At 31.7% G+C, this 23,959-nt stretch overlaps 5 protein-coding genes and 1 long non-coding RNA gene across 7 annotated transcripts in view; 3 read left to right on the top strand and 3 right to left on the bottom strand.

Annotated features, from left to right (window-relative positions):
* The window catches only part of LOC111688014 (protein O-mannosyl-transferase Tmtc3), a 40,013-nt gene extending 26,950 nt beyond the window's left edge, over positions 1 to 13,063 (bottom strand). Inside the window, exons 1-2 of one of the 2 annotated variants that reach the window (XM_046954339.1) lie at positions 12,827 to 13,063; positions 3,168 to 5,571 (exon numbers count right to left, since the gene is read on the bottom strand). In XM_046954339.1, coding sequence (XP_046810295.1) covers positions 3,168 to 4,566 — 1,399 coding nt within the window. In that variant the 5' untranslated portion in view covers positions 4,567 to 5,571; positions 12,827 to 13,063. Of the gene's footprint in view, positions 1 to 3,167; positions 5,572 to 8,650; positions 8,809 to 12,826 lie in introns of those variants that run through there. The other variant, XM_046954340.1, reaches the window with a different exon arrangement.
* Positions 6,500 to 8,540, top strand: LOC124420680. Its single transcript, XR_006941298.1, has 3 exons — positions 6,500 to 7,309; positions 7,371 to 7,637; positions 7,706 to 8,540. It is a non-coding gene; the product is annotated as an uncharacterized LOC124420680 (long non-coding RNA).
* A 1,158-nt stretch (positions 13,064 to 14,221) lies between the features above and the next one.
* On the top strand, positions 14,222 to 14,806 carry LOC111688013 (dynein light chain roadblock-type 2-like). The gene is made up of 2 exons (XM_023450503.2): positions 14,222 to 14,329; positions 14,399 to 14,806. Exons 1-2 carry the CDS (start codon positions 14,327 to 14,329, stop codon positions 14,690 to 14,692), a joined length of 297 nt encoding a protein of 98 aa, XP_023306271.2. The 5' UTR covers positions 14,222 to 14,326; the 3' UTR covers positions 14,693 to 14,806.
* LOC111688012 (dynein light chain roadblock-type 2-like) lies at positions 14,715 to 15,490 on the bottom strand. Its single transcript, XM_046954341.1, has 2 exons — positions 15,183 to 15,490; positions 14,715 to 15,121 (listed from the first exon to the last, which is right to left on the bottom strand). The coding sequence occupies exons 1-2, from the start codon at positions 15,204 to 15,206 to the stop codon at positions 14,804 to 14,806; spliced, it is 342 nt and encodes a 113-aa protein (XP_046810297.1). The 5' UTR covers positions 15,207 to 15,490; the 3' UTR covers positions 14,715 to 14,803.
* A 1,732-nt stretch (positions 15,491 to 17,222) lies between these two features.
* LOC111688011 (protein mago nashi) lies at positions 17,223 to 17,967 on the top strand. Its single transcript, XM_023450502.2, has 2 exons — positions 17,223 to 17,609; positions 17,666 to 17,967. The coding sequence occupies exons 1-2, from the start codon at positions 17,349 to 17,351 to the stop codon at positions 17,846 to 17,848; spliced, it is 444 nt and encodes a 147-aa protein (XP_023306270.1). The 5' UTR covers positions 17,223 to 17,348; the 3' UTR covers positions 17,849 to 17,967.
* A 4,263-nt stretch (positions 17,968 to 22,230) lies between these two features.
* LOC111688010 overlaps positions 22,231 to 23,959 on the bottom strand; it is a 39,326-nt gene continuing 37,597 nt past the window's right edge. Inside the window, exons 5-6 of the mRNA XM_046953778.1 lie at positions 23,418 to 23,766; positions 22,231 to 23,362 (exon numbers count right to left, since the gene is read on the bottom strand). Coding sequence (XP_046809734.1) covers positions 22,893 to 23,362; positions 23,418 to 23,766 — 819 coding nt within the window. The 3' untranslated portion in view covers positions 22,231 to 22,892. The remainder of the gene's footprint in view (positions 23,363 to 23,417; positions 23,767 to 23,959) is intronic.

Here is a 23,959-nt window from a genome sequence, read left to right as displayed (position 1 = left end):
GTATCACAAAGGGATCTATATCGCAGCAAAAAAAGAACTTCCAAAGAAACGAAAAAGAAGTAGAATTTACTGCATGGAAGTACTGAAAAAGACCTGAAGAAGTCATGATTTAAAAACAGGCTTGATATAGAAGGGATGTCCTTTTTATTTGATTTCAAATTCACTACATCTAAAATCATTCTCAGGAAGTAATTCTTTATGTTATATCTTTGGAAATCATTAGGAAGTGAAGTATTATAGAATACAACTTATACCATTCAATTTTGCAATCAATAACGCAAAGATAAACGACTTCTATATTCGTATGACAAACTAGTTTGGTTTAGGAACCCAGAGTACTTAGATCGAAGTGTACTAATAAACTGACCACTGTACTGCACCCAAGTGTGCTTCCTAGTACGCTCACCGCTTCTCTCGTTTAAAGTATCACAAAGGGATCTATATCGCAGCATAAAAAGAACTTCCAAAGAAACGAAAAAGAAGTAGAATTTACTGCATGGAAGTACTGAAAAAGACCTGAAGAAGTCATGATTTAAAAACAGGCTTGATATAGAAGGGATGTCCTTTTTATTTGATTTCAAATTCACTACATCTAAAATCATTCTCAGGAAGTAATTTTTTATGTTATATCTTTGGAAATCATTAGGAAGTGAAGTATTATAGAATACAACTAATTTGACTTAAATAATATTAACATAAATAAACAAATTACATGCATTTATCAGTCAACTCTAAAATAAAATAGGTTTAATTTAAACAATTTCAGTACAATAGAGTATACCTTCAGTTTTAAACAAAATTGGATTCTTTTTGCTTCTATGGAAGTCAATAATCATTTTCATTTAGTGCTACTTTTGAAGTGGTGATAAATGTTATTCTTTTGAAATACGTCGCTTTTTGCTGGAATTTTTGGACCCAGAAGAGACGATCGAGCATATCATTTACCAATGTCCTAGGGTACAGAACCTGAAATGGCTAGGAAATAGGTTCCATGACGAACTATGAGAAATTGCGGGACTTAACCCTCGCAGTCTACTAGGTTTTGTCAAGGGAATCAGTAGCTTCTTTCACTGAGTTTTGTAGGGGAATAAGGATTTCCTTTATTATATATAAAGGAATTATATATTATTCATAACTATCTGTTGTTTTCATTCTTGTGTTGTGGTAGTGTTTTGGATTCTCTGTTTTCTGAATATCCACTTTATTTAAGGGAATCACAATGGACCTTATGGTGGACATACATCGTTTTCTACAGTGTATAACCCTTCTTAACCTAAGTCTCTACTAGACATCTAGTATAGGCCTGCCAACCTATCCTAGCACTTGCTTAAAAAAGCAGCAGAACAACCAACAAACCAACGGATTTGTCTACAATATAGAAATATATAAGCATAGAGTTATGCACCATCACGTTGTAGTACATTGTGATGTGCTTCATCTAGTATACATCTTTAAAAAAAAACATGAAAAACGAAGCCTCAGTTTTGCTTTCAAATCAACAAAACTGTATAATTTCCTCTATAAATCTAAGTAGATTGCATGAGCTGTGCAATTCTTTTCAATTTAATCTAATTTCTTAAACATTTTTCTTTAGGAAAGTCAATACCCACAGACTAATGGTTTAAACAGGGCCAAATCACTCCTCCAAATTTGCCCATTACATAAGGTTTTTTTTTGAAAAACGGTATCCACTCGAAGAAATTTAGGTCCATTGTGATCCCTTTAAGGAGTGAAGATTCAATACAGAGAAGCAAAGACAAGAAAGCAAAAAGATTGGTAAAGAGGATAGGTGAATGGAAAACGTGTCAATTCCCAAAGGGATATTACCTAGAATATATGTCAAGTTCTCACCCTAAGGAATAAATAAATAAGAGCGAAAATTCATGTCCACCTATAGAGCCTAGTCAATTCCCTTGACAAAACCTAGTAGACTGCGAGAGTTAAGTCCCGTAATTATTCTCAGTTCGTTGTGGAACCTATTCCCAAGCAATTTCAGCCTTAGATTCTGTATCCTTGGACCTTTGTTCGATCGTCTCTACTTTCTCCTCATCTTCGTATATCCTGTACAAGTCCGGTATGCTACTGTAAAAGTAATCTCTATTACAACATTTAGACTTTGTCTATACAGTTCTATAAGTATTTTGATAGAACCCATATCAAGATTTGCCCAGAGGGCTTTTGATATTTTGTAATCCAATCAACTATTCCAGGACAGGTAAATGATATCCCATATTATCTCGAATATCAATCTAAAAGGGATTTTAACTTAATTAGAATGCGTCTATCCAGTCATATAAGTATTTTGATAGCACCCATATCAAAATTTAATATTTTGTAATTCAATCTACTATTCCAGGACTTGTCAATGATATCACGTATTCTATGGAATATCAATCTATTGGTATCAATCTAATAGGTATTCTAACTGAATCCCTATTAGAATCTTTAGACTGCGTCTATACAGTCATGTAAGTATTTTAATAGCACCCATATGAAGATTTGGCCAGAGGACCTTTGATATTTTGCAATCCAATCATCTATTCCTGAACTGGTTAATGATAGTGACAAATGGATAGTTTTACCAACTTCTTTCTGTTCGCTATATCAAGGTTCAAACCTAGTTCGTCCGCAACCTCATTATCATGCACATTACAACGAACTGGTAACCACCACAATCTAATGGCAAACTGTTTCTAAAGCCAGGTGCGAATGAACTGTGTACTATCAATATATAGAGTAAGAAAACAGACACTATTGCACTATGACAGTTTGTCTCACCTACTCTAGATTTGTTCTTCCCTGGACAACATAGACAAACTCATCTTTTAATCATATACATATACGTCGTTCAATATTTTAATAATAATTTATATACACAAAAACATTTACACTTGTATTGTGCCAGCGATGCCTTATATAGTTGAGCAAAGACAGTAATCTCCATTTTTTCATAAACCAAATTTAAAATTGTGTTGTTCGCTTGAACTATATGAATTTGATTCAAACTTCAATTACATATTTAATTCATTTTATGAAACCAATCAAACGATATCCAATTTATTTAAAAAATAAAAATGGATATTGCTACCTTTGCTTCTATAGCTTTATGTTGTTAATTTTGTTTTTTTTTTTTTTTTTTATTTCACAATTGCATTTTTCTTACTCACCCATAGTCCAGTCGCAACATAAATCACAGGGAAATAAGAGTAGCCAAGAATTTAAATAAATTAAATAACTGTAGGTTAGCTGACGGGCCGGAGATTCAGCGGCAGATGCTGGATTATCGAAACGTGTAAATACCGGCAATTGAGAGCCCATAACATAGACTCGACCTACTAACAGGCAGACAGTGATGAAAATTAAAAATCCTAAACGTTTCAATAGAGACGATGACCATTGTATAGGAGTTGTAAATCTACTGCTAGCTGATATTTTCAACGTTAATAATCCCGACGATGATGATGCTGATGATGCACCCACGACAGTTGAAGTTGCACTGGCTTGTAATAGTTTTGAGATGGCTGCTTTATTTGTTGGTGACGGTGTTTGATTTGATGATGCTGGTTTTTCCTCAAAGAGATTTAACAGTGTATGCCACAATTGCAATGGATGTATAGTTTGCACCACGAACAGTTCGTAGGCTACACAAATGCCAGCGATAGTTATGCCTTGTTCTTTGCACAGCATCGATGCTAATAAACACAAACTAAAATTGATGCACAATTGAAACCATTGCGTTTTAAGTTTTTGGGATTTTTTTGCAGCATTCAAGCTGCTACTAACAGCCCGGGAGTAGGCGAGAAATGCACCGAGAAAGAAGAGTGATGACAACAATTCAGCACGTCCCACTACACCAGTAACAGCTTCTGTGTGTATGGGATGTACTGCAAACAGCAGAGTGCTGAAGAATGAGCATTTTACAGCCAGACTTTCGCGTTGAGTGCATTGCAAAACCAAGAGGCGACTGACACGTTTCCATAGCAGACAGACTGCAAGATGCAGTACAACATTAATGGCATGATAACCATATGATTCCAATTCATGCAGCCAGTAATTAAAACGAAACGTGAGTACAGTCAGGGGACGATATGATTTGTGAGAGTGTTCTTTGCGCATCGGCGTTCCCCAAAAGTCATTGAGAAATATGTTTTTTAGCGGAGTCGTTGGTCTCAAATCCTTGTTATCTCGTATGGCGCTGATATCATCAAAGACTAGACCGCATTGTGTTGAATTGTAATAGGACAATAAACACAGGCAAAAGATGGAAAGTAATTGAAAGAGATTTGTCGATGTAAACGAAAAGGTGTTCGAGGAAGAGGGAGCGAAATGTTTCAACGTGTTTGAGGTTTTAAAGTTGTTCGAGGTGCTGTTGGCCGAAGAGACGTTAGGGGCAGAATTTGAGGCAGAGACGGTTGTTGTAGAAGAGTATGAAGTGTTTATTTCACGAGCTGTAGTAAAGGACGTTGCATTACTGCTGCTGCCGCCTGTGGCGCTATTGCCATTGCTACTGCTGGTTTGGCCATTATTATTGTTTATACCATTTGTATGTATAACTGTAGCCGTCATATTGTAGGATACAGATTTTTCCTGTAGTTTTTTTTCTTAGCTTCTTTTTTTTGGGGGGGTTTTTGTTCTGTTTTATTTTTTTTTTCTTAGTTTTCGTAAATGTTTGTTACTTTTTCGTGTTTATGTCTTATTACTTTGCATTAATATTGAACTTTTGACATGATTACTTTTTCTTTCCCACGTACACGCCTTGCCGGTAATCGTTCGTTAGCATTTATTTTTATTTTTTTGGCCAAATTTCAAGTTTTATTCGTCTGTTTTTATTGTAGGTTATTTAAAATTTTTAATTTATACAATTTTCTATATTGACCTTCAAAACTAAAGATAAGTTTTTTTTTCACTTTTTTTAAACTTTCTTTAAGCGGTTCCTTTCTTCTGTTAATATGGGTTTAAAGTTGTTTTCTCTTTTCAGAGATGCACTAGTTGTGTCTTTGGAAGTGAAACCTTTTGCTTGATAAATTTTTAACAATTAATTAATGAGACTTTAAGTAGTTTGAGATCCTTTCCTTAGTTATGATTTTCTTTGTTTAAAAAATTGAGTTGCTTGAGATTTATGTGTTGATTTAATCAGGTATTTTAAATACTTTTTTCTATTTGTTTTTATATTAATTTATGTTCTTTAATAAAGATGGAATGTTTAGCTTTTTAATTTTATCCTGAGAGATGTTTTTTTATATTTTCATTTTAATTTATATATTTATGTTTAGCAAGTCCTTTAGAAGGAGTTTGTTCAGGTTTTCAATTGTTACAGGTTTTTATTGATACAAATGTTCGTATATATCTGTTTCTAAAGCCTTTCGAGTTTTTATTAATATTTCTATTTAATTGTTTATTGCATTATTTTCTTCTTGATGCTGTTGTGTAGATTAAGAGAGAGGTCTGTCCTTATAAATGCATTTATTTGTCGTTATGATAATTTTATTACATAACTATTTGCTTGTATGTTTTAAAATTAAAATTATTTTATTTAAATGCATATTTTCGTTTTGGATATTCCGTGGAAATCTAAAATAAAGAAAAGGAAAAGAAGGTTAAATTAGGTTATATTATAATAAAGAATAAAAAAGCAAGTAATAAACTAGTTCAAAGGATAATGGTCAATAGACAAGTTCATAGACTATTCAATACACAATTTTTTAAATCAGACAATTAATGGGTCAGCCAAAAAATAACCAATATACAAATACATATACATATTAGTCGACAAGTCAATAAAATATACAAAAGACTAATACATAGACTTATAAAAAGACTAGTCGACAAACTAGTTCATAACAAAGCCCGTAAACTACTCAATAGACAAGTCCATAGACCAGGCAATGGACAAATTCAATGACTAGTTAATAAACTAGCAAATACATATGTAGATCGATAAGACAATATATTAAATAAGTAGAATATTCAATTATCAAGTCTATAGAATAGTCAATGGACAAATTCATAGACTAGTTAATAAACTAGTCTATAGATTGATCCAACAATAAACCATAATCAAACTAATCCATAGACTAAACAAACTATTCATTTGCCCAAACAAAGATTTGTCATAGATGAGAAGTTTTCTATTTTCTTATTATTATTAGTAACTTTGAAATCACTTCAACCAATGTAATTCTTGGGTTATTTTAGCTAGAGAAACAAATATATATCCGACTCAGCAATCTGGTACAATGGAAAATTATAAAGTGAATCGTCTTTAGTTTCTCAATATCCTCGCATAAACTGTAAAAATCCTGTAAAATATTGTCTTAAAGACAATAGAAGAATGCCGGTTATCTCTTAGGGTGAGTTTTTCTGATAAAGTTAATATTGATTCTTTGGTTAAACCTGGTTTAATATACGTTTCGTGTTTTTCAGTTATCATTAAAGTTACATATTATCTTAGTTTAACTGAGTGTAATTGGCCAATTAAACTCAATTTATAAGTGAGAAAACACAATTAACAAAATCATCGGTTAAAGTCCGCCTAAATTTGTTCCGAATTTAATCTAATAGCAAGTTAAGCCTAGTTTAACTGCATATTAAAAAACCCGCCATTAATGAGATAGCGAGACATTCTGGGTTAACGCTAATATGGGTTCCTGCACACAATAATTGTCTAGGAAACGAACTCGCCAGAAACGACACGATGGGAGGGAAAAATGAAATCGACGCTTTCACTGGTATTTCCCTTAGTAACTGAAAGGCACTTGTTCAAAATGAACTATATGAAATGGCTGAGATCAGATGGTTTAGTGAAACCACCTGTATAATCTCGAGGTCAACCTGGCCTCTATATGAAGCTTCTAAGTCTAGCTTACTGTTAAGCTTTCGTAGGGGACAAATGCAAAAAGAATGGGTCTCCGGTACAATGACTACAGAAGTTGTAGTCACAATGAGGAGGAGGAGGAAACTATACCTCATCTCCTCTTTTACTATCCGATATTTAATGGGAACAGGGAACTTTATTTTGGATGTGCTGTTCTCTCTTCTTTGAAGGATATATCCTTCAACTTATGGTTAGGTAGGAAGTGTAGCCTTCCCCAAGTCTCATAACATTTTCTTTGTCATTAACATTCGACTTATAGTCGATTTCTGGAGGACTACTCAGAGCTAATTGGGATTAGAATAGATAACATAAACCATAAGCCATTGAGGACAACTCAGAACTAACTGGAATTAGAATAGATAACATAACCAAAAGGTATTGCAGTTGGTTTGACGGAACAAACTCCAACAGCACTGATTAGTAGCTTTTTCGAATGTAAGTCACTTTCCTTTTATGTTTTTATCTCTCTTTATCAGTCTTAATCTTTATCTTTCAGTCTGTACTATTAACCGCTCAATTTCTTATTTCAATGCCACTTTACCATGATCTCTTACTACAACTCGAGTTTAATCTAACAGCAAGTTTAAAGTAGTTTAACTGAGTAGCAAGAAACCCGCCCTAAATTTTTCATTTTACAAATATAATATTTGCAAAAAACAGCTGTTCAGTGTTTATGATTTTGACAGAATAGTTGGCAATACTATTAAAGTTAACTCATCTTAAATCCAAAACTGGAAAATACAATCATAAGGCTAACTAAGTAGTATGACACCTGGCCTGAATCTATCAACTTTAACTCACTTTTCATGTCTTCTTTTTATTCCTTTTCAGGCATCACAAAAGCACCACTAAGATTTATTTGTAACCTGTTCTATCCACATTGTTCGTTCCCACGACAATCGGTTCTTCGCACCGGAAGGACTCGGAGATAAATGAACAACGACCAAGGATTGTCAACCCAGCCACACCGACTTTAAACGTGTCGCTGCTACAACAACAACCCACATTGTTTCCATAAGAACTGTATCATCGCTCGGGAACGATCCGAGTAATATTCGACTAAAAATGGTCAAAACTGTGACAATTTATCAACCGAAAGTTTTTTCAGGAAAGAACTATCGCACACTATCGAACTGTTACAACAACCTTACTACGTAGGTCTCTCCCTTAACACCCTATAAAGATAAGTTTTGTTTTGAAATTGTGAAAACCAAGTTTTTAAAATTGTGTTGTTTCAAATGCAGGGCGTGGCATTTAGGATATTTCTACATATTTTATTACTTTTTTAGTTTCAAAATATATTTGAAAAATTTTTATTTCTCTTACAGCAAAAACCTAAATATTTAGCAAATATTTAACAACAAATTTAAATAATTTTACTTTAAGTCTTTTTTTACACTATAACTATAAAACATCTTTATAAGACAGTAAGAAAAAGCATTCAATAGTAAAACTATTTTTAAATAAAACAATAACAAAAAAAAGATCAAATTCCAGACATTTTACAAAAAGTTTATAAAAGAAAGAAATATACAATATGTACATTTTCTAAAGTAATAAAGTAAAGCCCTACAAATGAAATCAATAACTTTATTTACACAAAAAAACTAGTTATTTACTAAATGTTAAACTTATATATACTGCAATATACTATAGAATATAATTCACAAAAACAAAAAAACTGCAATGTAATAATTTTTAATAAAAAGTTTTATATTAAATAAAAAATAACAACAAATAACTAATAAAATTGATAAAAAAAAGAAAAGAACTTACTTTGATACAATAAAATTTTTTAGACCACTAAATTTTCAACACTTTTTAAGGAATATTATGAAATGCAACAAAGTAAATAGGGAAACAAACTCCAACTGAATTTTGCATTTAAAAAATATACGCAAACACTTACTGGCTGCTTGGTACTTTCAAAGCACTAGTAGACATTGCAGTTAGTAAATGTTGTATAAATGTAATAATGACAACAGCAACAACAACAACAACAACAAATACAGCAGCGACAACAACATGCACTACGTACAAATGACTGGATAGATGGATGGATGGTTGGTTGGTTGGCTGTTTGGTTGGTTGGGGTATGCGTCCATAGCCATACACACATAACAGCATATAAAGTCGCATATGTATATCTAGGTACATGTAAGGAAGGGCAAAGGATTAAAATGGAAATGGTATTGTTATATCTGTATACCATCAACCGGGAAAATCTATGTAATATTACTAAAAGAAAAGAAAGAAAGAAAAAAAAAGAGGCCTCCTGCTTCTTTCTTTCAACAGAACCACCAAATGAAAACAAACAAAACGAAGAAAGTAAGCAAAATAAAACCGAGAAATGAAAATGAAAAATAAAATAAACCAAAAATAGAAATTACTGTACAGTTTTGATTTCCTAATGTATGATGGTGAAGATGACTGACTAACTCTACAAAATGCAAGTATTAACTGCTGAAGCATGCAGCTAAAGGACTTCAAGGAGTTGAGTGTTAAGTATCAGCAGAAAAATATTGAAAATACAATGTATGTATAATGCAAACAAATAACGAAAAAAGAAAAGGGAGTAGCCCTCCAAGGAGAATAAAGGTTATACATGCTCGTCAAACAAATCATGTAAAGTTTCATTTGATTTTTTGCTTGCATTCACAATTGAGAGTTGTAATATTTACAACAACAAATTTAAACAAAACTATATAAATTATATATACTTTGTATCCTCGAAAACAAAACAAAAAAAATCTTGTAAAATAAAAGTTATGTTGTGGTCGTTAACCTCGACATTTACCCAGCCAGGACATACACAACACATAAGCGAACTAGCAAAAAGAAAGATAAAAGCAAAAAGAGTCCAAAAAGGAGTGCAGCCAGCATTATTATGGTGGATATGCAACATTGTTGCGCTCAATGTCATCGATTTTACTGTTTTGGTTACATCAACCACATGTTAGATCCGACTACTCGTTGAGTGTAGTATGTTGTTGAGACAAATGACATGATAATCCCATACATATGGCAGGAATGTTGTACATAAAACTGCAACGTTGCAATAAAAAAACAAAACAAAAATGCAACAAAAAATAGAAAAAAAAGAGAGAGTGAAAAATATTTAACATTGAGCAACATTGTTTCAATTCTCAGCATTTTGTTTCTTCCTGTTTGTTTTTTTTTTTTTTTGTTTTTATTACTGTGCGGCAATTTCTCTTGTTTAATGGTATTTAGGAAATTAAAATAAAGTCTAAGTGAGACGGAAGTCCGTAAGAGTTACTGTATGCCAAAATAACACATTTGGAAGGATAATAAAAAAAATGCATTGCTATGCGTACATTTAACATTTAATAAAGACTTGGGCAAGCCTTAAATTATGACTATAGTCAGAAAGATTTTGTAGACTATAGTGTAGTCGAATATCTAGTCTACACAACTGTCTAGTCTGTGATCCGGTCTAAAGTATAATGTATTGACTGCACTTGAGTCTAGTCTATAGTATGGATTACAGTCAAACCTTGTATATAGCCTTGCACTAGCCCGTAGTCTAGTAGTCTGGACTGTAGCCTAGTCCATAGTTAGGACTATAATTTTATGTGTAGTCTTAATTCTTTACTATAGTCGTTACTATAGCCTTTACTATAGTCTGGACTATAGCCTTTACTATAGTCTGGACTATAGCCTTTACTATAGTCTGGACTAGTCTTTACTATAGTCTGGACTATAGTCTGAACTATAGTCTTTACTATAGTCTGGACTATAGTCTTTACTATAGTCTGGACTATAATCTTTACTATAGTCTTTACTATAGTCTGGACTATAGTATTTACTATAGTCTTTACTATAGTCTGGACTATAGTCTTTACTATAGTCTTTACTATAATCTTTTCTATAGTCTGGACTATAGTCTGAACTATAGTCTGGACTATAGTCTTTACTATAGTCTGGACTATAGTCTTTACTATAGTCTGGACTATAGTCTTTACTATAGTCTGGACTATAGTCTTTACTATAGTCTGGACTATAGTCTTTACTATAGTCTGGACTATAGTCTTTACTATAGTCTGGACTATAGTCTTTACTATAGTCTGGACTATAGTATTTACTATAGTCTGGACTATAGTATTTACTATAGTCTGGACTATAGTCTTTACTATAGTCTGGACTATAGTCTTTACTATAGTCTGGACTATAGTCTTTACTATAGTCTGGACTATAGTCTTTACTATAGTCTGAACTATAGTCTGAACTATAGTCTTTACTATAGTCTGAACTATAGTCTTTACTATAGTCTGAACTATAGTCTGGATTATAGTCTGAGCTATAGTCTTTACTATAGTCATTACTACATAGTCTAGTCTATAGTCTGGACTATAGACTAGTCTATTTCCATGGATAAAAACACAACCAGCTGTTGAAATGACATCACCTAAGTGATAATAAGTTTTGCCATGTTTCTGCCTATAGTCTGGATTATAGTCTTCTCTCTAGTAGTGTTATTATGGATTCTGATTTCGTATAGAGTTATCAATAGTCTATGTTATAGTCTGTATACAGTCCGGACTGTTGTCCAGACATTAGTCTTGAGTGGTTGTCTGGACTAGAGTCTATAATCTATAATCAGGTCTATAGTATAGTTAATAATCTAGTCTAGGTATTACCTTAGTCTAATTTTGGTCTATATAAATCCCATTATAACAGTACATTCTTAAATTTTGTTAAAAAATTGTATGCAACAAGTACAACATTAAACATTAGTTTTATGCATACATAGGAATATTAAACACAAATGTCATTCATAAATCACAAACATACATTTTTCCCAACTAACTTGTAGCTAGTAATTTATTAGAAATAATGAATATTGGTAACTCTTTCGCTTATTTCTGCTGCAGTTTGTTGTTACATTACATTTTACTTCAACTTTCACTTGTACATTTGTTATTTGCAGACTCTGTAAACATGTCAAATTAACATTGTTGCAAAAACATTAACAACAAATTATCACAGGAACATTGCACCTACTCTCTCCCTCTTTGTCAATATTTCATCTTAAGCATATAAACAAACTACATATTAAAACACACTCTTACATAGAGTTAATAATAGTTTATAAAGGTAATATTTTCATCATATTCCTCGACCACACACACAGAGAGCAAAAGAGTAAAAATGCGCATGACAGTTTTAAAATATTTTATGGAATTTACGTGTGATGTTAGTGTGACGTAGTTGTTGTTACCGGCAGGGAATAAACCCACTTAGTACAACAATGTTGTGACAATAATAGCAATAACAACAACACTTAGCTACATAGTTGCCGAACAGTTGTTTTGTAAAATTACTTTGACCGAGATTTCCTGCTCTTCTCTGTACAAATCACATTATAATAAACCTCATCAGTTGCTCTCACGTTGTAATACTCTTTTGTATGGACTTGGGGAAAAACAACTCCACTGAAACTAAAAACGATAACAACAAAAACGAAAAAATAAAGTAAAAAAACCTTGCACAAAGTAAAGAAAATTCCTACGTTGCTACTTTTTGCTAAATCTATAGGAATTACATACAAAGCAAAGAACAGAAAAAAAATACTTTAATATTTGCAAATGAGTTGACATTTTTTGGGGCTTTTTCCACCACTAAACCCCTCCTCAAATTGTAAAACCTTAAAAAATTGTGTCAATATTTTATTTTAACAATTTAAACAAATTAACTTTATTATTACAAAACTTGGTTGATTTCTATTTCCTATGTTCTAAAATTGCAAAACATTTTTGCTTAGATTACAATGTGTATACATTTTATTTGCTGACTTTATCAATTTTACATGATACACAAACACACATTTCCATTTACTTGATTGCACACACAAAGTAAGAAAAATTACAATGTTGCAAAAGTATCACAAATTGCACACATTTTCTAGTAAAAGTTTATGTAAAATTTACTCACTTTTCTTATAAATAATCTGCACACATTTTAATTAGTTTGTTTTACTTTTTATTTAATTTGTAACAAAATAATAATTACACTGTATTTTATTGTTGAACCAGAGCAATATTTCCAACACTTTTTTCTACGTTCTTATATATTTTTTTGGTGATTTTATTTCTTGTTTTGACTTTTTACTTTGTTGTAGCAAATTGTTTGTTGTTGTAATGTGTACAAGCGCGCGAGAAATGTCATTACTTTCATGGCAATTTTTTGCATTACGTTTTAAGCTGTCATTTTGATAAATAGAATGAAAAGAGATTAAAGAAGAAAAAAGCTCTTTTTTGAAAGTTTAACAGTTTGAGGCATTGCCAGGTGTGTATTATTTACATTACAGCATATTAAGGGGTTTATAATCGGGTATATGATAAACTTTATTTTTATACCATACACCACTTTAGTGAGAAGGGTATACTGGGTTTGTGCTAGGGTTCTATAAATCGAAAAGTCGTAAAAAAGTCGGAAAGAGTCGAAAAAAGTCGAAAAGTCGGAAAAAGTCGATAAACGTCGGAAAAGATCGGAAAATAGTCGGAAAAAGTCGAAAATAGAAAGAAGTCGAAAAAACTCAAAAAATTTCAACAAATAAAAATATATATAATAATATAATGTTAAATGGCAACATTATAGCTTTACGCTTCTGACAACTTTATAAATTTTTAACTCTGGTCGGAAAAAGTCGAAAATAGTCGAAAAGTCGGAAAAAGTCGGAAATAGTCAAAAAGTCGAAAAAAGTCGGAAAGTCGAAAAATCGGAAAAAGTCGACTATTTATAAAATATTAAAAGTCGAAAAGTCGAAAAATCGACTTTTAATTAAATCAAAAAAGTCGAAAAGTCGACTTTTAACTAAATGCAAAAAGTCGAAAGTCGACTTTTCATAAAATGCAAAAAGTCGAAAAGTCGACTTTTCATAAAATGCAAAAAGTCGACTTTTCGTTTCAACTATAGAACCCTAGTTTGTGCTAATGTTTGTAACGCACAATCGGCTCAAAATTATTTTCTGAGTTGATTTAGCTTTGTCCGTCCGTCCATGTAAACCTTGTAATCAATATACAGGTCGCAATTTTGATAATAATTCAGTGAAATTTGGTACATGATCTTCTATTGTCTTAGGGACGAAGCCTATTGAAAATAGTTAAGATCGGTCCATTATTTCACCCATACAACTTAACCCCCGAATAAAGTTTGTAAACCTTGTAATCAAACTACAGGTCGCAATTTTGAAGATAATTCAATGAAATTTGACACATGATCTTCTATGGTACCGCAGACGAAGTCTGTTAAAAGTGGTATTTATTCTTTGTTTTATGATTTCTTTATTTAATTATGAATTCAGTCATTTGAAGTTCTGTTTCAAAACTAAAAATTCCTTTTATCAAAGACAACTGAATTTATATTCAAATAAATTTTCATTAAAATTTCATTCAGTTGTCATTTAATTGTATCATTGCATTAATCTTTACCATGGTAAAATAATGAAATAACTATTAATCATCTATTTAAAATACGTGTATTTTGCTTATATTAATTTTACAGCCTTTAGAAGCGGTTATACGCAGAAATGCTGAAAATACAGAACGTATTATGAAAAATGCCTTGGGTTATGTAGTCTGTAATAATAATTATGGCACAATAGCTATATCTTCCTATGACAATACCGTATCAGTGGGCATTATAAAGTTAATTTGTAAAATGTTGGTATCGGCCGCCAGAAGTGCAGTACGCGATATTGACAGTACTAACGATTTGAAATTTTTACGCATAGCCACTAGAAAATTTGAATATTTGGTAGCACCAGAAAAGGAATTTACTATAGTGGTGGTGCAATGAACTGTTCATATCAAACATATTTTACAAAAACTTTTATTTTTTAATATATTTTATTAATAAAAAAAATGGCCACTACAAATAATTATACATTTTTTTTAATAAAAGAGATTTTTAGGCACTTTGAAAACCATCTTTGGCATTTTGTGTTACGACTATAGTAATTTTCCCATCAGGAACTATTAAGGTCTCATTTTTAATAGTTCTTAATCGTAACATAATTAATTCATTACGCGCATCCATCTTCTGTAAACCCATACAAACTTTGTCGCGTAATATTTCATAGAGACCAGCATACTGTATGGCTAAGGAGTTCTCCATAGTCGTTTTAACCGGGTTGCCCTTATTGTTGAGTATCATAATATCGGTTACATCTGGTTTTTGTTCAATTTGGCGAAAAACTTCTTCTACATAAGCACGAGTCCGTTTATTCTAAAATATTGTTAATAAAGTTGTTTAATTGAAATTCTGTTGCAAAATAATAGTTATTTACCTGATTCTTTTTCTGATTTGGCATATTTAATAGTATTTTTTTTTCTTACAACTGAAGTTTTTGTTATTCAACTATTTTGTTTTTAACTACAAAAACAACTGCATATAAATAGGTTATTAGGTTATTAAAATAAACAAATTTATATACCACTTGCCATGGAAACCAAGTAATTATAAAGTAATTATACTAAAGCAGTTACAAAATTCATACAAAATTTTAATTTACCGCCACTTATGCAAAAAGGTATTGCTAATGAAACATAATTGTTGCACTTTATTTCAAAATATCCTGTCTAGTAGGATTCTATAGATGAAACGAAAAGTCAACTTTTTGCATCTATTTAAAAGTCGACTTTTTGCATTTTATGCAAAGTCGATTTTTCGACTTTTTTCGACTTTCCGACTTTTTTTCGACAATTTTCGACTTTTTTCGTTTTTTCGACAATAACAGACTTTTTGACTATTTTTGACTTTTCGACCATATCAGACTTGTCGAAGATTTTCGACTTTTTTTCGATTTTCAAAAATTTTCGACTGTTTGACTTCTTTCGACTTTTTTCTACTATTTTCGACTTTTTGACTTTTTCCAAGTTTTCGACTATTTTTGACTTTTTTCACAGACTATAGTCGAGTTATAGACTTTTTTGGAACAAAATAGTCGACTTTGACTTTTTTTGACAAAAAGTCGATTGTTCGATTTTTCGAAAGTCGATTTATAGAACCCTAATGTCTAGGCTTCTTTAGTTGAAACAAAAAGTCGACTTATGAAAAAATCGATTTATGAAAAGTCGATTTTTCAACCTTTTGCGATATTTGAAAAATCGATTTTTCTCATTGATTTTTTTTCGTTTTATGAAAAGTCGACTTTTTAAACTTTCTCCGATTTTTTGACATATATCGACTAGGGTTCTATAGTTGAAACGAAAAGTCGGTTTTCGACCTTTTGCATTTAGTTTAAAGTCGACTTTCCGACTTTTTGCATTTAGTTAAAAGTCGACTTTTAGTATTTTATAAATAGTCGACATTTTCGAATATTGTTTTAATTTTTTTTGTATTTTTCCGACTATTTTAAAGTTTTTGACTTTTTTAAAATTTTCGACTTTTTCGACTATTTTTTACGTTTTTTTTTAGTTTTTCCGACTATTTTAGAGTTTTTGACGCTTTATTCTTTGACGATATTCGAGTTATCGACTTTTTTTGAACAAAATAGTCGACTTCGACTTTTCGACAAAAAGTCGAACTGTAATACCGAATTTTTCCGACCATTTAAAATTTTTCGACTATTATTTACAAAGTCAATCTTTATAGACGAATTATCGACTCTTTTGGAACAAAATATTCAAGTTATCGACTCTATCGCAACAAAATAGTTGCGTTTTTAGAACAAAATAATCGAGTTATCGAATCTTTTAAAACAAAATAGTTGAGTTATCGACTTTTTTGGAACAAAATAGTCATCTTCGACTTTTTTCGACAAAAGGTCGATTTTCGATTACTTGAAAGTAAATTTATAAAACACCAGTCCTGTCCTTCGAATATTTTAACAGTTATTATAAATAATGAAAATATTTTGAAAAAAGTTGGGAAACGTCAGACAAGGAAGACAGATTAAAAATCTAAAAGTCGTAAAATTGACTTTTCATACCAAGCAAACAGTAGACTATTTTATAGTATGCTTAAAAATATTACAAAAATTTTAAGATTCCATGAGAGAATTGAAGTAAGGTGCTATAAATCTACCAAAAGTCGGCTTTATAAATTAAAATTCGAAAAGTCGATATAAACAAATAATTAAATTCAGTTTTTTATTTGCTATAGACAGAATTAGTTTTTGTTACATATGTAAATAACAATAAAATCAGTCTAAAATCTAAAATTTAAAATATTTTTACTGCATTTAATGAAGTTAACAAATTTTAATATTAAGATGAATTTGTGAAACTGCTCCCTACATAAATATATTCGTTTTTCGCAACAAAAAACATGGCACCACTTTTTTGCTACCGGTAAAATACAACCCTGACAACTACAACAAAACACATTTTGACATTTCTATGTGAAAGCGTTTTTATATTTTTTGTGCCGAAAAACCACAAGTAGTAAAATCTTAAAATTCTTAACAAAAAAGGTGTAAATAAATAAAAATTGCAATTAATTAAGACGTGAAATGTCTACAGAAGATTTCTACTTACGTTATTATGTCGGGCATAAAGGTAAATTTGGCCACGAATTTCTCGAGTTTGAGTTTCGCCCCGATGGCAAACTGCGCTATGCCAACAACTCGAATTATAAAAATGACACCATGATTCGCAAAGAGGCATTTGTTCATCAATCAGTGATGGAAGAACTCAAACGTATTATTTTAGATTCAGAAATAATGGCTGAAGATGATTCACCTTGGCCACCACCAGATCGTGTAGGCAGACAGGTAATTTTTGACGAATAATAGTTTTTTTTATATTTTAAAAAATTTCGCTTTTTCAGGAACTTGAAATTGTCATAGGCGATGAGCACATATCGTTTACCACCTCTAAGACTGGTTCACTGGTCGATGTAAACCGTTCCAAAGATCCCGAAGGCTTGCGTTGCTTTTACTATTTGGTACAGGATCTTAAATGTTTAGTTTTCTCACTCATCGGCTTGCATTTTAAGATTAAGCCTATATAAACAACAGCGACCGGACAAAGGACACTACGAGGTCTACTCATTTTCTATTTAGTTTAAATTTCATTTAACTACAGTCTACACATTTGTATTTACAATTGAAATAAAAGTAATTTAATATATTTTTCACGGTATTTTTCTGTCAATTTTTTAATAGTTTATTAAAAATTTTAACATAAATGCAGTTTGTAAAACTGCAATTTGCCTCAGAGCCTACAAATTTTAACGGCGTCGTTGGCGGCTGACATTAAAAATACCATCGGCGACTTAAAATCGACTGTGAACCGGGCTCTGTCGGAACTGTTGTGCGCTCCTTAATCAGTGTCTCAGGTGGAAATCGAACCCGCTACCTCACCTCTATACCAGGTGGCCTACCGGAGAAGGCCACCTATTATAAGCCGGCTAAGGATTCAGTCATTTTTAAATAAAAAACGGAATCCCAGAGATTAAAAATTGAGATGTTATGGTATTTTTTTTAAATCGGTTTGTGTACCATACAAACTTAATTCAAATTTATAAAAATTATGTCTGATTTTAAGATTTCTAAATAAAATTGGTACAAAAATAATAATTCCCAAAATTATCTTCAAATTGCTCTAAATTATTATAATTTTGAACAAAAACTTTCAAAAATAACTAATTTTACATAAATCATATATGTTCTCCAAAGTTTCGCTATAACTAATGATTTAAGAACTTGTTTCGGAACCGCACTAAACAACGAATGCCGCCTTTGATATTTTGTTTGGCGGCTAGGCTTTAAACCGAATCGGCGCAGGTCTCTGATTTGCATTATGCATTTAAGTAGAAAATAGGGTTGCAAATTTTGGTACTAAAGTTTTGTTTACATAGGACGCCATTAGTTACCGTTATTTTAGTGAGACATTTATATAATTTTAATTCATAATCGTTTTTTAATCCTTATCAGCTTTTAAGGTTGAAAATCATGGGTTTGAACCTGCTGCTGTTAAAATCCTTAATAGACTTATGACTGGACATACTTTTGGTAAAATGTATTTGAACAAAATTGGTGTAATTGACTCTTATCTTTGTGATGTGTGCAATGTGATCGAGACTTCTGATCATATTGTTTTCAAATGTACTAAATATGACAACTTGAGGCGCAAATATGGCTTTTTCGACAAGTACTATGATGTTTCTTCCCTTCTGAAATCGGGTGACTTTAATGTTTTCAAGTCACTTTTTGAATTTCTGAGAGATGCCAAAATAGACCTGTAGTCTGATTATGACGATTCAATGATGTAACTTCTCTATTTTTGTGGGATAACCTGGCAGTTTGTGAGTTTAATACTCCGCCAACACACTTCAAAGTTAAAAAAATGTATACTTTACTTTCTACTTTATCCAAATTTTGTTGCCCTGTGTAAGTTAGTTAGTTTCAAAGCAAAATGTTGCATCAAACCCAAAGAAATAAGCCACCAGCGGGTCATTTGCGAATCCACGACCTCCCGTTTTAAAGAACTGCAAAAGGGTTATGTTGAATTACGCAGTATTTACAGAGATATTATTCAAAAATAAAAACGCGCGTCCTTTCACATAAGATTAATTTTATTAATAGATACATAAAATATAAATGTCAAATATTTACAGAGTTGTTATATAATGAATAATAATAAAAGTTGCCAGATAGTTTAGAAATTCATTTTCATATTCCAACAGGTTACTTGTATTACTTGGGATGTCAACAATAAAGTTGCTTTGGTTAGAGGTGCTATATAGTAGATAAAGGTCGGTATAATATTTAAAATGCTCAAATAATCCATCCTGTCAGGTATCCAAAACTTTTTAGTTAAGCTTAAACACCAAGGCAACCAAAGTTATACTAAGATTTGACAGGAAGAGTATAACGATTCTAGAAGAACATTTGACAGCAAATGTATAACGATTCTAGAACAAGTGTTAACCGAGTGTACAATTACATCCTTTCTAAGTAATTGGGTCAGTAACACAAAATTTTCTTGAAGGTTTTGTGAAGATAAAGAAGAGCTAAAAACTGTATTTCAATAATAAAGCATAAACAAATCCTAAAATATGTGCTAAATGTGTGTTGCAAGGAGAGCAATAGGCAACCTTTAGGTATTATAAGTGAAGCAGAAAAGCTAACAGTTGTAGCTGATCGTAGCCCGAATAGCTGCTAGGAAATCAGAATTCGGAAACAAAGGCTGTTATTTGTCACGATATAAACAACAGTTCCAAGTAAATTAAAAACTTATCCTGTTATTTCTTTGGGATATCTTGAACAAAACTGTAGATTTCAATAATCATTACATAAACAGTCGATTCTAATTTTATGACAAACTTGTAACCCAAAAGTAATCATATACTTTCAAATTGTTATTAAATTGTTTGAAAATCTGAAAGTCAAAATCATTTTTATAGTTATTTTAAACTTTAGATATCGAAAAAATATTAAGATATAACAGAGGTTAAATATATTCATATATTCAAAAGTAATTGATAGAACTTTCAGTTGACATATTAAACATTTTATAAAGTTGACTTCGGGCTGTTAAAATGTCATCTCGAGTAATTTACTCTGAAGGCCGTTGCAGTTAAACTGCAATATGGATATCACCCCAGGACTCAGTACTGCCATCGATACGGTTAACGACGAGGGTTGTTGCTTTTGTTGCAACAGCTAAAACTACCCATCAAAACAAATTTGCATTGGTCCAAAGTGAATTTAAGTTTCATGACTTCTTTAATAGCAGTTCTAATACAACTCATTCTAAATGCTTTCCTAAATTCAAATATTCCGCAGTTAAAAAATGTTTTCAAAACAAGGAACATCGTTTTTCTACCCTTTACCTACGTGAGAAGGGTAAATATAAGTTTGTCATTCCGTTTGTAATTTCTATAATATAATTTTCCGACCCTATATAGTATATATATTCTGGATCCTTATAGTAGCGGAGTCGATTAAGCCATGTCCGCCTGTCTGTCTGTTCAGTTTTTAGATGTCCTCAGATATTGGCGAGAACCGAATCTTTAATAATTCAGTTAGACATGCTTTCGTGAAGATCGCTATTTAAAATCAGCAAAATCTAGGCTGATATGAGCAAAAATCCTAGACAACCTCTGAAAATTTCATCAAAAAAGCCACATTTTTTTCATGCTTTGTTAAAAAAGCAACAACAACACTGTGAATTGGATAAAGATGTATATGTGTGTGTGGAGATGTATTTGGTTTTATTCAGCTGTGTATTTTTTTTGTATGTTTGGATGCTGTTCTGTTCTCACGAAGATAAGTGGGTATAACAAGAACAAGGATAAAGCAGTAATATGTTGGTAATACAGCTCATATTTGTTTGAGGGTGGTAATACAGTTTTACGGTTGTATTACAGTACAACGATTAATATTTCTTTCTGCCACAGTTTATATTTGTTTGTGTGTATGTTATGTGTGACATGTGTGCAGAGATACAAAATAAATAAAAACTGTTTTTTTAAACATACTTGGTGAAGGGTATATAAGATTCGGCACACTAGAAAATTAGAAATATTACTTGTTGAATTTGCATTGATTCGATTATTCGAAATTCTTACATAATTTCATGATCTCCAATGACACACTAATGTTAAAATCATGCATGATTCACCTCAATCGAACCGCTTCGTTATCACTTGCATGGTTTATATGTGACCAGTAGGCATTGAGCCTGTTGCTTTATCCCGATCGTAGTTGTGCCAGAACTATTCTAGTTTTCCGTGTCTGGTTTTATTCCGTGTCTGCTGTAGGCGTTGGACGACCTATAAGCGAGGAGGATTGTTGTTGTTGTAACAGGTTGGCTGTAACCAGAAATTCATCCCTGGGGAAAAAAATCCGGTTGGCCGATTGAGAATCGGGTCGTTTCAGAGCGACGAGGGTTGTTCTTGCTGTTGTAGATGTCGTGTTTGCTGCGGTTGTTGTGTGGGTTAAGGGGGCGGATGATGCCATTGAATTTCGTCTGTGTTGTTGGCAAAAGACTACCGATGTTGCTCCGTTGGTAAGAATTGTGTAGTTGTTGCTGGGGTTGACTGCTATTGGCCCGATATGATTGTTAGTTTCGTGGTCTTCGAATTCTTACTTCTTGCATTGCGTGTCTGCCTGTTATACTTTGCTTTAAACTACAAATAACACACACGTTTATTTTTGTATAATTTAAACTACATTTATTTCGTGAAATATATATTTTTACATAAGTATGTATGTATGTATAAGTTTAAAATTTATTATGAATGTATATGTATTTTTTTTAACACTATATAATACAAAAAAGAAAACTAATGCATAATATTATTATTTTTATAAACTTGTAAATAATAAAGATAATTAAAATTTAACACTTAAAAACTATTTCTTGTTTTTTTTCTTATTTCATTAATTTTTATTTTTGTAAAGTTAAAAAAAATTAACAAATATTAAGAAATTTGTATAGAAAATTCTTAAGGATTTATAAGTCAATTAAACACTGATCGAGTAGATTATTATTTTAAAATGTATATAAGTTCGTTTGATATGTATAAATACTTTTTTTTTTAATTTGTTTAATACGATCAACAAATAATTTAAATGTTAAATATTATAAATGTATTAAGTACAAACTGGATTTAAGTTTTTTGTTTTGTTTGTTTTTAAATTAGTTTATCTTAATATTGAATTGAGCCATTGATATTTTAAGTAAAAACACTATAATAATAATAAAAATGTGCATATGTATGTAAATAGTCGTCAGTCTTTGGGTAAGGGATTTAATTAAATACGTTATTAGTTAATAAAATATTAAATAGTTATTTTCACTTAATTATCTTTTCAATAAAGTTTTGTTTAAACAAATTGTATATACATTTATATACTTACTATTCTCTATATTAAAACTAATGATGGTCAATGTGAAATTGGAATTAGGTAGAAAGTTTGTAGATAGGTTCTTTTTTTATAAGGCTAGATGGTGGTGAGGATGATGTTGGGGTGGGTTTTGGGAATGGGTTTTTTGAATATTTACTAAAGAAAACTCTTTAAGAGTTTAATGCGTAAATCTCAAAGTCATAATTGTGGTGGTACAGGTAAAGGATTTGGTGATTGTTGAGCTGTTTGCTGATGATGTGACGTTGAAGATGTAGCCGAGCCAGCATTTGAGCCGCCACTTAATAGTGGTCTTTCAAAATATTGTGTTGAGGGATCCAAATTGGTTTGTAACGTAGTAGGCGTTAATGTCTGTGACACTTGGCCCGGTGAGGCTTGAGCAGAATTCAATAATAAACCTGTATTGCCTACCGCTACATTGGAGGATGAATTAATACCACTGCCGGCAGGCATAGTGGGTGCAGCATTTATAATAGCTCCTTCTTTGGGGCAGCCAATGGTTAAACGCACATGTAAACCAGATTCTTTAATTAAATTGACTACATCTCCATGAGACATGCCGGCGATATCAATACGATTAACTGCTATAATACGATCACCCACTTTAAGTTCGCCACAACGATCGGCTGGACTACCCGGTATAAGTTTGCCTTTAAAAGAATGTAAATTAGTTTAAAACATTTATTTTTTTAATATAATATTTACCAATTGTCGAGCCATAATATTGATTAGACGACGAAATGATAACAAAACCAAATCCTTCATTTTCATGTCTTGTTACTATGACATCATAAGGATAACGTATAGGATTGTTACGCAGCAAAGGCTGTAGAGGAGATGGATGCTGCAACATGCCAACATTACCTGTTAGACCAGTGTTATTTAGCATAGACTGTTGCTGTTGTTGGACCATCAATTGCTGTGGCATAGAGTGCTGTTGCAGTTGGGGTTGTGTTATACCGGGCCGCGTTCGTCGTCTTAGAATCATTGTCACTTGACCACGCAAAGCAGCTTCTCCCATTAAGGAAACTACTTTGTGGTGTGAGGAGTTGACCTAGATTAATAGACATTGATATACATTTTTCATATTGTGATACAAGCAGACCTTTAAAAGAATGTGTCGTTTTTTATCTATCTATCTATCTATCTATCTATCTATCTATCTATCTATCTATCTATCTATCTATTTATCTATTTATCTATTTATCTATCTATCTATCTATCTATCTATCTATCTATCTATCTAT

This window comes from Lucilia cuprina, chromosome 6 (assembly GCF_022045245.1).
Source record: "Lucilia cuprina isolate Lc7/37 chromosome 6, ASM2204524v1, whole genome shotgun sequence".
Lineage (NCBI taxonomy): Eukaryota > Metazoa > Arthropoda > Insecta > Diptera > Calliphoridae > Lucilia > Lucilia cuprina.
The sequence above is the reverse complement of the archived record's forward strand: the minus strand, read 5'-3'. Positions and strand labels throughout refer to the sequence as shown.